This window comes from Myotis nattereri (assembly GCF_964212035.1).
Source record: "Myotis nattereri genome assembly, chromosome: 7".
In the NCBI taxonomy this organism is placed as follows: domain Eukaryota; kingdom Metazoa; phylum Chordata; class Mammalia; order Chiroptera; family Vespertilionidae; genus Myotis; species Myotis nattereri.
The window spans coordinates 2,151,819-2,169,184 of NC_138082.1; the positions used below are offsets into that span (position 1 = coordinate 2,151,819).

General features: G+C 50.1%; 1 protein-coding gene across 1 annotated transcript in view; it reads left to right on the forward strand.

The window, feature by feature from the left end:
* COL3A1 (collagen type III alpha 1 chain) overlaps positions 1-12,361 on the forward strand; it is a gene marked incomplete at its 5' end in the record, with an annotated part of 38,165 nt that extends 25,804 nt beyond the window's left edge. Inside the window, 16 exons of the mRNA XM_081095982.1 lie at positions 2,122-2,229; positions 2,637-2,690; positions 2,959-3,012; positions 3,189-3,350; positions 3,437-3,544; positions 4,463-4,570; positions 5,195-5,248; positions 5,334-5,441; positions 5,913-5,966; positions 6,310-6,417; positions 6,710-6,763; positions 6,858-6,965; positions 8,279-8,573; positions 9,412-9,599; positions 10,110-10,352; positions 11,227-12,361. Of these exons, the coding sequence (XP_080952108.1) occupies positions 2,122-2,229; positions 2,637-2,690; positions 2,959-3,012; positions 3,189-3,350; positions 3,437-3,544; positions 4,463-4,570; positions 5,195-5,248; positions 5,334-5,441; positions 5,913-5,966; positions 6,310-6,417; positions 6,710-6,763; positions 6,858-6,965; positions 8,279-8,573; positions 9,412-9,599; positions 10,110-10,352; positions 11,227-11,373 (1,953 nt within the window). The 3' untranslated portion in view covers positions 11,374-12,361. The remainder of the gene's footprint in view (positions 1-2,121; positions 2,230-2,636; positions 2,691-2,958; positions 3,013-3,188; positions 3,351-3,436; positions 3,545-4,462; positions 4,571-5,194; positions 5,249-5,333; positions 5,442-5,912; positions 5,967-6,309; positions 6,418-6,709; positions 6,764-6,857; positions 6,966-8,278; positions 8,574-9,411; positions 9,600-10,109; positions 10,353-11,226) is intronic.
* Positions 12,362-17,366: the final 5,005 nt, after the last annotated feature.

The window sequence follows — 17,366 nt, forward strand, 5'->3', positions numbered from 1 at the left end:
AGCAATAAAATATGACCTAATACATTCGCTGGATAATATGTCTGTGTCTTCCTGTTTGATTAATAGAAAAACTGATGCTTTCCATTTTCAAAATTAAAAATGTTTCTATTTTCTTTAGGGTCCTACTGGTCCCATCGGTCCCCCTGGCCCCGCTGGTATGCCTGGAGATAAGGTAACACTTAACACTATTTAGAAACAACAACAAAATCTCCTAGCTTTTTGGACGATGGGAATATCATTTTTCTTTTCTCTCTTTAAAGGGCGAAGGTGGTACCCCTGGACCTCCGGGCGCAGCTGGTCCTCCTGGAGGCCCTGTGAGTGTGAACAACATTTCAACATCCCCTTTAACCCACACATGCAACAGCGACTGGTAGTTAGCAGGGCTGCCAGCAGCCCCAGGACGCGTGGTGGGAACAGTCTGTGGCAGTCAGACAACATGCAAGAAACGTTCAAGTGCTCAAACCCCAAACTCACAAAAGACAACTGTGAATCCTGCCTTCTTTACTAAATAGTTGGGGGAGGATATAAAAATCGCACAAGTAATATTCATTGGTATATAAGCATTTCCTGACCGACAGAATCTGAGCCCGAGGCTCTGTCTAGATCTGAAGTTCTCTGCCTCCAGGGTTTGGGACTCAGGAGAGAAATAGAGTAAATGTTTTTCATTCATTATTGACTGATCGGTTTTTCAACCCATTTACCGTGGGTCTAAATCTGTACATTCTTTAGAGTTATACAATTAGGTACGTCCAATACATCAGAATTCTCAAGTTATGATTCTTGCAAATGCTCTCACAGTCAGAGGCAGAAGGCATCGATGGTTTGGGTGTTGTTCGCAACTACTTTTGTTCAGAAATGAGACAGTCTCCAGGTGATGGGCTGCGTCAGTTACCTGTGCACACTTCCTCCTTAAAGGAGAGATAAGATGGTGTAGAGGCTGATTTGTGGTCCCTGTGGGAGGCTGTCTTCCTGGGACTAATAAGGATGCTTTCCCTCCAGGGTGAGAGAGGTGAAAGCGGACCCCCAGGCCCCGCCGGCTTCCCTGGTGCTCCCGTAAGTATGAACATTAGGGATCAAGAACTGCACATCGGTAGCCCCAGGGATCTAAGCCCAGCCCAGGGGAGCTAGTCAGTGATATGGTAATAGGTACGCATGGTGCCAGGTGGGCACTGGACATAGCGGGGAGGCACTGTGTAAAGGCGATGATTCTCCAACTCAGTGGTCCTCAACCTTCCTCATGCCGCGACCCTTTCATACCGTTCCTGATGTTGTGGTGACCCCCAACCATAAAATTATTTTCGTTGCTACTTCATAACTGTAATGTTGCTACTGTTATGAATCGTCATGTAAACATCTGATATGCAGGATGTATTTTCATTGTTACAAATTGAACATAATGAAAGCATAGTGATTAATCATAAAAACAATATGTAATGATATATGTGTTTTCCGATGGTCTTAGGCGACCCCTGTGAAAGGGTCATTCGAACGACCAGGTTGAGAACCGCTGGTCTAACTGCTATGCCCACACCTGACACTAATATAGAATGATATCAAATGTAAACTGTAATTGAAAAAAAACAACCAACCATACATGTCCCCAGCCGGAATCTGATCCTGCTGGAAAACGGCAGAAGTGTAGTCCGGCCTCCACCACTCAGTCCCTATCCCACCAGGTTACTTCAGCTCCTCCCCGTTTTGACTTGATCGCCCTCCTTACTCTTTAAAAGATGAGGCTAAAGGACTTGCCGGCCTTTGTGCCAGGCCCGGGAGGGAGCAGGTGCCTGCCTCCAGGAGCCCTCTGACCCGTACAAGTCCCTCAGCAGAGGACAGCACCCGGGAAATGGGCTCTGAGCCCCACCTTCCTCAGAGGCCGCCCCGGTGCCCACTTCCACACGCACGCAGTCCTCGGAGAGACCGTCTCCCGCGTGACACACCGTGGGCACCTTCCTGCTGTCTCGGGGACGGTCTTCCTCCAGGAAAGCATCAGGCTGTCCTCTCAGGACCGTCTTTCCTGAGCTTCCTGCGGCCGCCCTCCCCGGATGACTGTTCTGATTGCGAGTCATGATGAGCCGGGCGCCGGGGCCGGTGGCCACTCACTCGTGTTGTTTCTGGCCGCAGGGACAGAACGGCGAGCCTGGCGGGAAAGGAGAGCGAGGCCTTCCTGGCGAGAGAGGCGAGGGCGGGCCCCCCGGGGCCGCAGGACCCCCCGGGGGAGCTGGACCTCCGGTAAGTCTTCTGTCCCCTTCTCTGAAGCTTCTGGCGGGACTTACTCTGTCAGCCTGAGTGCTTTTCATGGTGACAGGAGCAGTCTCCATAGCAACATAGTTCTGAGTTCGAAGCTTGGCCCAACAGTCTAAATGTCATCTCAACTAACGCTTCGTAGAGTTTTGCTCTGTTGTTGGCGGGGAGAGGTTCTTATTTCCATGGTAGGGTTTTCCCCTAGTTTTATTGAAATGTCATCGCCATAGAACGTTGTATGAGCCTCAGGTGCATGGCAGCATGGTTGGACTTGTGTGTAAATTGCGAAGTGATGACCACAACACAGAGTTACTGGTTGGCAGGGGCTTAAGGCTTTGCCAAGCATGCGACGTGGTGCCCTTCTTACGCATCATTCTCACCTCCGTTCCACACAGGGCCCCACTGGTCCCCAAGGTGTCAAAGGCGATCGCGGCAGCCCTGGCGGTCCGGTGAGTGTGCCCCTCTGAACTGTCGTTGCAAAGCACCCCTAAGCGCCAGTCTGCCCACAGACTGCTTTGACAGCACTAGGTCCCCACCGAGAGTATCAAGACCATGGTCGCTTACTCACATGTGGGTCACATGTAAATTCCAAGAGGAAACAAACCATAGCGATCAGAGTAGAAGGCGGCCCCCCACCCCAATGCTTGTACTTTATCCGTGTGTGTAGTGCCTACGTGTTCGTTCTGCCCCCCTTTTAAACGCGCTGTCCTCCCGCAGGGCGCTGCTGGCTTCCCCGGCGGCCGCGGACCCCCCGGCCCTCCTGGCAACAACGTAAGTGCTTCCCAAGGCTTTCCTCACCGCCCCAGGGGAACTCACAGACGATGAGAAACCCCCTCGCTCATGGCTTTGAACCAAGTCCCATAGAAAGCGATTGGAATGCGGGTGGAAGAGGGAAGAATCTTTAACGTTTTCATTGTAAAATACTCAAATGTTGGACCTGTTTGTAGGGTAACCCAGGCCCCCCAGGCGTCAGTGGTGCTCCAGGCAAGGACGGCCCCCCGGGCCCCCCCGGGAGCAATGGCAGCCCCGGCAGCCCCGGGATTTCCGGACCTAAAGGTGACGCTGGCCCACCTGGCGAGAAGGGATCCCCCGGGTCCCAGGGCCCCCCGGTGAGTAGTGTTGCTCTGTCATCACTAACGCCGTCAGGAAACGTACTCACGGGAAGGAGACTGAGGTTTCGCTGTCTGCCCCGCAGGGCGCCCCAGGCCCACTCGGACTGGCAGGGATCACCGGCGCGCGGGGGCTGGCGGGGCCCCAGGGCATGCCCGGGCCCAGGGGCAGTCCTGGCCCGCAAGGCATTAAGGTGAGTGTCGTCTTCGCATGGCTCGCCCCTGGTGTTTCCGGCAGCCTCGGGGGTCGTTAGCCACAGCGTGGCCAGAAGGAGCAGGCTTTCCTGTAACAGATGAAAGTTCCTGATCTTTTCCCATCTGGGGGAGCGTGCATTTGTTAAAGGCTCCAGAGTGCAAAGCAGTGCGCACCACAGGCCAGCTTGGAGCGCGCGCACACAGGGTGGAGGGCACAGAATGTTTTTCCTACCCTCTCAATTGCCTCTGTTGGGAAATGTGTGAGCATCCTTCAGTTTATTGACTGTGAGTCTGAAGGGAGACATAATGTCAGCGTACGGACCTGCGAAAGCCTTTCACTGACAGCAATTATTCATTGTTTTGCACTCCTGACTGGCTTTCACTAATATTGCTTGGATAGCTTAGTGGTTAGCATCTTAAATATTCATTTAGGAAATGGGACAATCCAGTTCTGTTTTATGAAGGCGCATATTTCGATACTTCAAGCACCTCTTTAAACTTAAAGGTCATATGATATTGTAACACATTCTGTGTGCGATGTATACGGACGCAGGTAGCAGGTGTACAGTCTGTAGGTGGAGCCAGACGTTCAACGTCACTTCAGGGTCATGATCGCCATCAGCCCATAGCTTCGCGATGGCGCATCCTTATATTTTCCTCATAATGGCCACGTCTGTGTCTGCATCTCCTGTTAGGATGGCTTCTGAGTCTGACAACCTGTGTCCTGTGTATTACTCAGCCCCTCGGTGTCCAGAGTCACTGGAGAAGTTAGAAAACGCAAGAAGTTTGCTTCTCCAAAGCTTTTCCCTGTGGAGACCCTGTTAGGAACCAATTCAACAGAAGTGGATTTAAACTTCTAAGACCATGAAATTCATTTAGTCCTTAGGTTTAAAACATGTCCGGTATGTTTCTCGCAGGGTGAAGCGGGGAAGCCGGGACCCAGCGGTCACAACGGGGAGCGTGGGCCGCCTGGGCCCCAGGGCCTGCCCGGCCTGGCGGGGACGGCGGGCGAGCCTGGGCGCGATGTGAGTACCGGGTCCCCGGAAACAGCCAGCCAGCCAGGGGGTCCTGGGTAACTTACTGAAGCCAGAGTCCCAGGGACCTTCAGGGCGAGGAGTGTGAATATGGTCGCGTTTCCGTTACTACTCAGAATAGCCTCGAAGGTCCATGTCCATTGATATGACTCAATGAGTGACTGTTCACGGGGAAGAATATGACCTCTGGGTAAATAAAGAAACGCGTTGGGGCGGGGACACCCTAAGCTGCAACATTCCTTCTGGGTGGACCTGTCCTCCATGTTTTCCGTGATTAGTTTTTCCTTTAATTGCAGATTCCCGTGATCAGCTTAAAGTACTGTTTGTCCCGCTTTTATGTGTCATCTCTCCCTGAAGGGCTCCTATTGGACACTTTCTCCCTAATCACGTCTCCCTGTCTCACCCCAGGAAATTTCACCCACAGACACACTGCCCGCCGGCACGTCAGCTCGGCAGGGCCACGCCCCCTGCAACAGCCACCACATTTTACTCCCAAGAGCCAACTCCCACCCTCTCTAGGAGGACAGTGCTCCCCGAGAGACGTGGCGTCGGTGGCGTTGGAGTGGTTCCAAAGAGGTGCATTTCACTCTCCGTTCCTTTTGTCTCTTTCCGCAGGGAAACCCTGGATCCGATGGGCTCCCGGGCCGTGATGGAACTCCTGGGACCAAGGTATAGCAAGCGCACGGACAGCAGGCGCATGCAATTAGAGCTGGCTGCCGGCCACACTGATTCTGAATCTGGAATTTCCCCACAGGGAGATCGTGGTGAAAACGGCTCTCCAGGCGCCCCTGGCTCCCCGGGACACCCTGGCCCGCCCGGTCCCGTGGGTCCAGCAGGAAAGAGTGGTGACAGAGGAGAACCTGTGAGTCTTACTACGCACCATCGCTCTTCACTGGTCTGTTTTCCTCCAGAGAGAGGCTAGTAGGCAGCAGACAGAATGTCACACCTGCCAACCAAAAGACCCACCATCACTCGCTGTGCAGTTTTTACGCGCGTCATTCCGTAGGCAACGGCGGTCGTAAGGCCACAGGAGAAGTCTCTGGCGGTAGTCAGTGACGAGTTCATTACTAAAATTCAAAATGGCACTAACCAGACCAAGTGTGCACTTACCAGGTAAACGTAAGGCTGGGTTAATAGGACGTTCTCAGCTTGTCTGTTTAGACCCCCTGGTAAAGATACAAACAGGGGAAGGACATTGAAGGAGGACATGATACTAACTTTCAGTAACAGTAAGCATAGTTATTCCTGCAGAATGCAATTAACTTTGAAATCAAACAAAACTATATCACGGAGTGACTAATTCCGTGTGTTCCTGTGTTTCCTTTTATTTCAGGGCCCTTCTGGCCCTACTGGTGCCCCAGGTCCTGCTGGTGTCCGCGGTCCTGCTGTAAGTCGTGTTCTTTTCCTAACTTCCTCTATCGAGGGAAAGTTCTCTCTTCTGGCATGTTCGGGGAAAGGGACGACAAACCACAGAACTATGGGACAGAGGTTCAACTTCCCCTCAGTGATGCAGAAAGCAATCCCAGACCCCAAAGTTCCTCAGGGCCAAGGATATACACATCAATTACTGGGGTCTCATGCAATTGTCAGTCCCAAATCCCATCAGTGTGTGGATGGGATGTCTAAGAGAATGCCAGAATGTAAGAGAATTTAATTGGTGTAAATTCTAGCGTGCTTTCCCAGTGAGTATATGTGACTAGAGCCTTGACTGGACATGTGTTTTCGTAAAGGGTCCCCAAGGCCCCCGTGGCGACAAAGGTGAAACAGGTGAACGTGGTTCTAATGGCATCAAAGGACATCGAGGATTCCCTGGCAACCCCGGCGCCCCCGGCTCTCCGGTAAGTGCGTCGTTTTGTGAGAAAAGCCCCTTCAGTGCGCTTTAACTGATGGGCTAGGCAAGTGTTTGCACTGAGAGCGGAAAATGTTCATTTCTGAATGTATATGCCTGACGGGTTGGGAAATGGATTCAAGGACGCATTGGAACTCATAGCTGGCAGGAGACAGCGGGGAGACTGAAGGGAAGGAGATCATGTTTATCGCGATCCCTGTCTTTCTTGATCGGATCTGGCATGTGTGGTCTCCTAACCTTTTTAAAGTCTTCACTCCTATCCGCCCTGCCTCTCCCCCCAGGGCCCTGCTGGTCACCAAGGGGCAGTCGGGAGCCCAGGGCCCGCCGGCCCCAGAGTAAGTACCGCAGGGAGAGCGGGAAGGTGCATGTCGTCGCCCTGTTGGCGCGGAAGGAAGGTCCTAGCACTGTGACATCATGACCCTGTTTTAGGGACCCGTTGGACCTAGTGGGCCCGCCGGCAAAGACGGGACCAGTGGGCATCCAGGGCCCATCGGACCACCAGGGCCTCGAGGGAACAGAGGTGAAAGAGGATCCGAGGTAAGACATCCCTCAGAGACACACGCATTTAACTTGCTCTCACCTTCACATGTTCAGAAACACTTTGCAATATTCTGAAACCAGAGTTCAACAATACGCAGTCACCCGACTTGATTTAGAAAATGCGCAATGACTTGACGACATTCTCCACCACGTTAAGCCTCTAGCACACTGCAGCGAGGAGAAAACCTTTCACAGTTTGATCAGTTCCCAGGTGTAACCTAATAGAGACATAAGCCCGTCCGCCTGCGCTCTCTCACTGGAGCCTCACAACCATGACGAACACTCGAGCTGCAAACGCAGGGTGGGCAAGCGTGGGTTTGCGGCGGTTCCCAGGGGAAAAGACTCGCGGTTATGATTATGACAGCGGTTTTACTAACTCCGCGTCCCATGTGCTCACACTGTAAACATACCTTTGCCGCCCCCGTATGTCGTACATTCTAGCTCTCCGATAGCTTCCGGGATTTCTGTTTTGCTACTGATACCTTCACTCCTAATACCTTTCCATCCTATACCTTTGGGGTGAGTGGGATACAGACCATTCCCCCCACAAGGTACACACGTGGCAAATAAAAGGCAAGTAAGTGATCGGCCCACAGACACAAAGTTAATGACAAACCTGGGCTCAGGATTCTAATGCTGGCGTGACACGGGAGGGGACTGACACGGGAGGGGACTGACACGGGAGGGGACTGACACGGGAGGGGACTGACACGGGAGGAGACTGACACAGTAGGGGACTGACACGGGAGGAGACTGACACGGTAGGTGACTGACACAGGAGGGGACTGACACGGGAGGGGACTGACACGGGAGGGGACTGACACAGGAGGGGGCTGACATGGGAGGGGACTGACACGGGAGGGGACTGACACAGGAGGGGCCTGACACAGGAGGGGGCTGACACGGGAGGGGACTGACACAGGAGGGGGCTGACACAGGAGGGGGCTGACACGGGAGGGGACTGACACGGGAGGGGACTGACACAGGAGGGGGCTGACACGGGAGGGGACTGACACGGGAGAAGCCTGTTCCGCATTAGCCTTGCTCACGTCACTCACCCAGAAGGAGCCTCCTGGAGTGAAACTCATGCTCCAGCACCACCGCCTCTCACACAGCAGAACAACACCTTTCCTGAGAGCGAATCAGAATCATGATAAGTTTGCCATCACTGGGTCACGTCGCCCTTTGCTGAAGTCATGATGATGTCTCAGGGCGTCCATGGTCTTTAGTCCCTTTTCTGGGGCTTCACATGTTTTCTCATGGAGACCAAACAAGCACAGCTCAGTGATGGACGTTCCTCCCTTCCCCAGGGCTCCCCCGGCCACCCCGGGCAGCCAGGCCCGCCTGGACCCCCCGGCGCGCCCGGGCCCTGCTGTGGCGGCGGCGCGGCGGCCATCTCCGGCGGCGGAGGGGAGAAGGCAGGAGGGTTTGCCCCCTATTACGGAGATGAACCACTGGATTTCAAAATCAACACCGAGGAGATTATGACTTCCCTCAAGTCAGTCAGCGGACAAGTGGAAAACCTCATCAGCCCTGACGGGTCTCGCAAAAACCCGGCCCGGAACTGCCGAGACCTGAAGTTCTGCCACCCGGAGCTCCAGAGCGGTAGGTGGGGCCTCGGGCCGGGCCAGGGGAGAGAGGCTGAGCAGGGAGTAGGGAAGGGGAACCTGCCCGGGGGGTGGGGGTGGGGGGGCTGCTGGTAGAGCAGAAACGGGCTCCCCGACGTTGGCTGAAGGGAACCCCTTGACACGGAGAAGAAAGCATGAACTCAAAGTGTAACATGAACTACTTCAAAGGACCCCGAGTAGGACCATTTAAAGACAGTTCCGCAGAAAGTGTAACACAAATCAGTTTGGTATGTTTCTGCACATCATCACAGGCCCGGTTGAGTGACAAAGCAATGGTTATCACTGTAATTTGATGCAGACAAAGTTTGCAATCTAATTATTGAAATAATACAATTTAATTTTTGTAATAAGTCAAATTATTAATTCTTTTCAAAAATTAATAATTTGACTTAATTTTTCAATAATTTGATTTATTTAAAAAATCCAAATGAAAAATTCCAGAATATTACATGGAATTTCATATTGCAATAGTATAAGGTTTTGCCTATATTGGTTTAATTCTTTCTGAAAGACACCATTACTTCAAGCTCTTATCTACCTTGACATGGAACACCGCCTTGGTGTCACTTCAGGAAATGACTTGACATAGAGGACAGTCGACCATGGGGACTTTGGGTTTAGACTCACGGCTTAGATCTGGATTAGACAAAGAGCGTACATCACGCTATACTATAAATGTAAGTACATACAATGCAAACACAGTAGCAGTCAACATTCCGAATGTCTTACCAGGCAAACACACAACATCACTCTGGTCCAAATCTCAGTACTGGAGTCTGTAACCAAGTTCCATTGTCCTGTTCGGTGACTATTAGGAGAATATTGGGTTGACCCTAACCAAGGCTGCAAGATGGACGCCATTAAAGTGTTCTGCAACATGGATACGGGGGAGACCTGCATCAGTGCCAGTCCTCAGAGCGCCCCCCGCAAGCGCTGGTGGACAGACTCCGGCGCCGAGAAGAAGCACGTCTGGTTTGGGGAAACCATGGATGGGGGCTTCCAGGTGAGAGGGGCTCCCGGGCTCATCTGACACTAAGTCACCCTTACCTGCCGGCCGGCCTGGGTCCTGCTATCTGTTCACCACAAAGCACGGTTAGTTAATAAACAGAAGAGCCCAACTGACTATATATTCAGGAGGCCACTTCTAACCCTTGTGTGACTTCTCTCTTAAGAGCTAAGCTACCATGAAGAATGCCACCACCTTTTAACTCCCCAGACAGTTCCTACTCTGACATTTTATGTTGTACATGTAGCAAACACGTGTTCACACGGTGACAGATGGTTACAGCCTTCTCTCAGCAATCACATTGCAAGGCATATACATGTAGAGTCCCTATGTTGTACATCTGGAATCATATCATACAGTACGTCAATGATGCTTTAAGAAAAGTTCACATATAAAATATTCTTAACAAAATATATGAACAACCTACATTACAATAGCCAAACTATGAGCGTGAGTCCCTCTGTTGCACCTGAAACGTTTGACCTGTTGGCTGTGCTCCCCCCGCAGTTCAGCTACGGCAACGCTGAGCTCCCCGAGGACGTCCTGGATGTGCAGCTCGCCTTCCTCCGCCTGCTCTCCAGCCGGGCCTCCCAGAACATCACGTACCATTGCAAGAACAGCATCGCATACATGGACCACGCCAGCGGGAACGTGAAGAAAGCCCTGAGGCTGATGGGCTCCAATGAAGGCGAATTCAAGGCGGAGGGGAACAGCAAGTTCACATACACAGTCCTGGAGGATGGCTGCACGGTGAGTGTGGCCCTCCCCTCAGCCCGGGCCACCCTGAGCTCAGCAGCTCTAGCTGAACCTCACTGACTATCTAGAAACGACATCAAAACAGTGAGGGCGAACACGAGAAGGAAGGCGTTTGGGGTTAGTTATATAGAGCCTACTGAGTTGCTGCAGGAAATGCTCGATACCACGAAAAATAAATATGTTTTTCTCGGCCGCTAGGTAAAAAGCAGTTGCAATGAAAGCAATTGAAACTTAAATCCATAATATAAATGTTATCAGATCATCTGGTTACTACGCACTCTGCCTACTACAGAAAAAGGTGTGCTGTGTCACAGTGCGCCTGTGACACCAGCAACGGCCTCCTATGTCTCATGGCTGCCATGTCTCTTGGCTGCATCATTTCTCTTGTGCTTGACGTAATCTCATGTTGTTTTGGACAGTAACACACTCTACAGGCTTGCAGCCTGGGAGCCACAGGCTAGACCAGCCGTGGGCAAACTACGGCCCGCGGGCCGGATTCGGCCCGTTTGAAATGAATAAAACTAAAAAAAAAAAAAGACCGTACCCTTTTATGTAATGATGTTTACTTTGAATTTATATTAGTTCACACAAACACTCCACCCATGCTTTTGTTCCGGCCTCCGGTCCAGTTTAAGAGCCCATTGTGGCCCTCGAGTCAGAAAGTTTGCCCACCCCTGGGCTAGCCCATCCAGCCTCGGTGTGTGGGAGGAGCAGGCTGTCCCACCGAGGTCCGTGCAAAGGCGCTCTATGTTGTTCACATAACGAAATCGCCTAAAGGCACACGTCTGAGCAGGGCCGCCTTCGGGAAGCAGCGTCTGAACGGAACCGTGATGTCCTGGTCACTTACCTGTTCCTGCTCTTTTTACAGAAACACACCGGCGAGTGGGGCAAAACGGTCTTCGAATACCGAACACGCAAGGCGGTGAGACTCCCTATTGTGGACTTCGCGCCCTATGATGTTGGCGGTCCCGATCAAGAATTCGGTGTGGACATTGGCCCTGTTTGCTTTCTATAAGCCAAACTCTGTCTAAAATCCCAGCCAAAAACCTCACACTCCATATGTGTTCCTCTTGTTCTAATCTTGTCAACCAGTACAAGTGGCCAACTAAATTCCAGTTATTTATTTCCAAAATTTTTGGAAAAAGTATAATTTGACAAAGAAGGATAGTTTTTTGTGTTTTTTTTGCTGTTTCACCAAATACAGTTCAAATGCCTTTTGTTCTATTTTTTTAAAAATTTCAATTTCAAAATGTCTCAATGGTGCTATAATAAATAAACTTCAACACTCATACAATCACACTGAGTTACTTCTTTGAATCCAACCCATGTGCAGAGCAATGACTATGCTTATAATTCAAGAACAACCATTCTTTCTGAAATATTCAGACATACAATTTGAAAAGACCTCCCTGTTTTAACTACCTCAGCCTGGTCAGAAACACGGATGAAGTCTCTAAGTCCCAGAAGATGAAAAAAAAAAATGTATAAGTTGGTAAAATTTATGAATTGCATTGATTTATTTTCTAAAATATTTGTTTTTTAAAAATGTAGCATGTAGTGCAAAAATTTAAAAAAATATTTTTTTTAAGATTCACCATTATTTTAATCTTGGATATCAGCTGCTTTTAAAGGTGCTTTCCTCCTCCCCCGTCATTGCTAGCATGATCAAGATGACCAATATTTGGGGAGACTTTGAAGACACATGTTATGGTGCTAACGTACTTTCACTTTTAAAACTCTAGGCCAGAACTGTTGCCTTTCATTCCAAACACTGAATGCACACCATCTGTGCAGGTCTCCTGTCCAACAAGGTTGATTGGCATGTCACTGTAGAGGACTATCCCTTCATCGTGTAAAAGTCAACAACAACAACAACAACACACAAATTATGGGGCTGATGTGCCACAATAACACAGGGAATGTGTTGAAATTTCACTTTGTAAGCTTGTATGTGGTTGTTGATCATTTTTTCTTACAGACACCCATAATAAAATATCATAATGAAACATTCCTTGTTTTTGTCACTTTTCATAGACTTAGCACATGCATGTTTACACTCAGGATCTTTAGTGATTTCCTAAAAAAAAAAAAGAATATTGAAACCTCATTCTATAGCCCAGTGACGGCGAACCTTTTGAGCTCGGCGTGCCAGCATTTTGAAAAACCCTAACTTCACTCTGGTGCCGTGTCACATATAGAAATTTTTTGATATTTGCAACCATAGTAAAACAAAGATGTATATTTTTGATATTTATTTTATATATTTAAAAGCCATTTAACAAAGAAAAATCAACAACAAAAATGAGTTTGCGTGTCACCTCTGACACGCATGTCATAGGTTCGCCATCACTGGTCTAGCCTAATAACGCAATGACCTTCAGACGTATGAGTTAATATACCTACGTTCAGAGCAGGGAGCATGCCCGTGGGGGACAGTGCAGATAGTCAGGTCATACTTAGTGGAGGCCCTGAGGCACAGTGAAAGTGGAAGGCATTCGATCCATCCGAGCCGAACCCTAGAATAGTAACATCATAAATCAGGTCGCCCCTAAAGAGGAAGCGAGCAAGGAGGAAGATGCTGGAAATTGTCAAGGATGTCAGCTGGGTTGGAAAAACTGACACTAGGCATAAGTGCACGTTTAGGACGTTCCCGCCACCTTTACGCACCACCTGCCTCACCGCCATCTTCGGCCGGCCCCTTCTCCACCATCAAGGTCTTACTCTTCCGGTGACTGCCAAGAAGAATGGTACAGTCTCGCACATTTGACTTTATAGTTTGATGTTTGCTGGCTGTAAATGGTTTATAAAACTAATACTTTCAAAAATAAAAATATCATCAGTCAAATGTCAAAACTCTTAGTCAAGTTATCCTCCACGTCAGGGGCAACGCATGCCAACAGTTTCTCCTGCATCTTTCCAGAAATACTTTATATAGTCTCTAAATATATTATCTATTATACGATTATTTGAGAGAAGGACATACACAGAGAGGTGCAGACAGAGAGACAGGAAACCAATTTGCATTATGAGTTAAAATTAAATTACCTGGAGCTCTAATTTGAGACATTGGCAAAGCCAGGTATATTTTGGTCAAGGCTTTTTTTAAAATATATATTTTTATTGATTTCAGAGAGGAAGGGAGAGGGAGAGAGAGAGAGAAACATCAATGATGAGAGAGAATCATTGATGGCTGCCTCCCGCATGCCCCCTACTGGGGATCAAGCCCACAACTTGGGCATGTGCCCTGACCAGAATTGAACCTGGGGCCATTCAGTCCACAGGCCGACGCTCTGTACCGGCTAGGACTGGCCAAAGCTTTGCACAGTGCATCGCCCTGACGGTGGCTCTCCCGCCTCCCCCTTTCGCTTACACGGTCCCTTATGATTGCACTGGGCCCATCTGCATCATTTAGGATAATCTCCCCGCCTTAAGATTGATTAGCGCTTAGGTCTGTCTGCAGCCTCACTTCTTTCTTGCCTTGCCACGTAACGTCAATGTGCATAGGTCCCCGTGGTTCAGGAGTGGACGTCCTAGGGAACTATTGTTCTGCCCACCTATGCATAGAAGAGAGGAGGCCAGGAGACCCAGGCTGGCGGTGCTCAGGCAGGAGGCAGGGCAACGGCAGGCATCCTGGCCGCAGCACCCCAGATAACATGGGTGCCCAGCCCGTGACGGCTTCGCCAGGCTGCTTCTGGGCATGACTCGGAAGATGGCTCTGGACATCGGCCTTCTTTTCACTTCTGCTCATTTGATGAAGCTGTTCATTTCCTGAACTTCAGGAAGAATCTACAAATCACAGTGGACGCTCAGTAAGTACCTGGTGACGAATGGCTCACTAAACCGAGGCACACTCACCGGAATGACGCTACATGAATTGGCTATGATTGTCCTGGGAGTGAATAATCTAAATCCCAACTCAACTTAAGAGGAATCGGTGGTAATTTATAATTATTCATTAATAACCCTCTTCCCTCTCAAAGAAATGCATTTTCTTGCTCCCTCCTGCACCGCTAACATGGCAATTGGGGTTTTTTTTGAGGAAACAGTATAATAACTACTTTAGGCTGCTTACTGAAATGGCCCCAATTATCAGCTCTGAAGTCAGATTGTTTGACCTAATATCTTTTTTTAAAATATATTTTTATGATTTCGGAGAGGGAGGGAAAGAGGGAGAGAGGGAGAGAGAGGGAGAGAGGGGGAGAGAGAGAGAGAGAGAGAGAGAGAGAGAGAGAGAGAGAGAGAGAAATATCAATGATGACAGAGAATCTTGATCGGCTGCCCCTGCACACCCCACACAGTGATTGCACTGAGCACCATTCAGGGAAACAGAAAGGCTGTGGGAGCACCTGTGGGTACCGGTTAGGGGTAAATGTAGGAAAACCCCATCTACATCCAGGGTGAGAACTCGGCAGCCCTTGGAGGCAGGACTCGCCATCTGTGACCGCTCGGCTGGTTGCTCATTCATGTCCAGGCTGACGGAGACGCGTGGCTGCTGCCCACGGCAGGACCGTTCCGTTTCCTGAGAAGAAGCTGGGGACTGCGCTGGCCCGGCTGCCGGTCCTGGTGAGCACAGGCCGAGACGGACAAGGTTAAAATCCCCAACTTCCGGGCGCAGGTGCAGAAGGAAAGCAATGGTTTTCTTCTCACTGAGCGAAAATAAAAACAGGAATAAACTTAAAACTCGCCCATTTATACAGACAACGAAAAAGCAAGTAAACATTTCATTCTGCAGATCACTAACTTCAACATGAATCTCGATGAATCTTTCCGTTCTCTGCGTGGCTGGCATGTGATGGAGAAACACAGGGCCCCGCCGCTTTGAGGGGGGTGTGTGGAAAGCTCCCTTCCAACAGCCCGGGCCACCTCCCACTCCGCTCGCCCTTCAAGACAAGGCCCCCCCTCTCCTGCCCGGTGACAGCGCTGCCTTTCTCGGGATGCAAGCTGCGCGCCAGCAAAGACCAGGCCTCCCCATGCCCCACTCTTGTCTCCAGGTTTATAACTAGAGTCAGACCCTGAATGCGTCCGGGGAAACCGGGTGAAGGCCCATGTCAGGCTCACACAGGGAGGAGTGGAGGGTGTCCCGCTTTCACAGCGTCTAAAACCGGGGCGATGTGTGAGGAGGTGGTGCCGAGGTGCCAGACAAATGAGAATTGTGCAATTCATGCTCGACAGGCGGTCAGCTTTGCATGAACAGAGGATTCTGGGAAGACCATGATTATTTGGCTGACACAACGAGGCCGCAGAGGCAGCCCAGACTAAATGAAGCTGAGTCATCCCACACTTCCTGGCGAGGCGAGAATCTAATTTAAACTTGAGGAAGGCAGACACGTAGGAACGGTTTAGCACAGGCGACAGCTGCTCATCTCCTAACTCCTCATCAGGCTGCACCCTGAGCCTAGAGGTGCGCGGTGGGAGGTGTGGCGACGCTGGACAGCTCCTCACCGTGTCCTTGACTCTGCAGATGGGAGGGACCAGCTCAAAGGAGCTGCTTGGTTTCCGGGAAATGACAGGATTCCAGCACGCGCAGGCCAAAGGCCAAAGCTAGAGGACCAGAGACTCAGTGGGAATAACTGTCAGAGACAGCAGGCTGGTGTGGTTACAAGCAAACAAACCCCCCAAACAAAAAAACAAAACAAAACAAACCCCAAAACAAAAACAAACTTAAAAACAAAAGCCAACAGCAGGGACAGGCACCTCACTTGGGAATGCTTTTGGCGTGGCTAATGCCAGTGAACCCAGTAAGATGGCCCATGAGGTGGGCTGCCTGGGAGAGTTGTACTTAGTTGTTCTCGTTGTTGTTGTTTTATTTATAACAACAAATCCAGTGCGGGTGGAGAGAGAGCTTCGATGGAGTGCCCCTCGTTCTCAGCTGAGGGGTTCCTAGCGCAGGACCTCGAAGGAGGGAGGGCAGGGCTTGGGGTGTCCCGGCAATGACAGCACAACTGATGAGCAGTCGGTGTGGCCAAGCACTGTTCTAGTCACGTTACACACAGTAAATGCACTGCTCACTTCAACCTCTATTTAGCCAAAAATAAAATTAAATAAGAAAATCAGAGACGTAAGGTAAATTGCCCCAGGTCACCTAGTTAGTAAGAAGGAGGGCTAAGGTTTTAGTCCAAACAGCCTGGCCAGCAAGGCTCAGTGGTTGAGCATCGATTTATGAAAACTATGAACTAGGAAGTCAGAGTTTGATTCCCAGTCAGAGCACATGCCCGGGTTGCAGGCTCGATCCCCATTATAGGGAGTGCAGGAGGCAGCCGATCAATGTTTCTCTCTCATCATTGACGTCTCTCTCTCTCTCTCTCTCTCTCTCTCTCTCTCTCTCTCTCTCTCTCTTCCTCTCTGAAATCTATAAAAATATATTTTAAAAAAGATATTAGGCCAAACAATCTGACTTCAGAGCTGATAATTGGGGCCATGTCAATAAGCAGCCTAAAGTAGTTATACTATTACCTCAAAAGAAATCCAAATTGCCATGTTCGTGGTGCACAAGGGAGCAAGAAAATGCATTTCTTTGGGAGGGAAGGGGGTTATTAAAGAACTAGAGGCCCAGTGCATGACATTTGTGTACTCGAGGGGGAGCATCCCTCAGCCTGGCCTGTGCCCTTTAACAGTCTGGGAGTCCTCAGGGGATGTAAGCCACAGTAGGACATCCTTAGCGCTACCGCCACCACCACTGTGCTCACCCACCATCAGTCCGGCTTGTGGCTGAGTGGCACTCCCCCTGTGGGAGCTAACCACTAGGGGGCAGCTCCTGCATTAAGCATCTGCCCCCTGATGGTCAGTGCACGTCATAGCGACCGGTCATTCCACCGTTCGGTCAATTTGCGTATTACCCTTTTATTATATAGGATAATTATAAATTATCACCGATTCCTAGGAATTCAGAATGTTAACTCTGAGTTAGGATTTTGATTATTCACTTCCAGGATAATCATAGCCAATTCAGGTAAGGATGCCTTGATTTAGTGAGCCACTTAGTCATCAGACACTCACTGAGCATCCCAT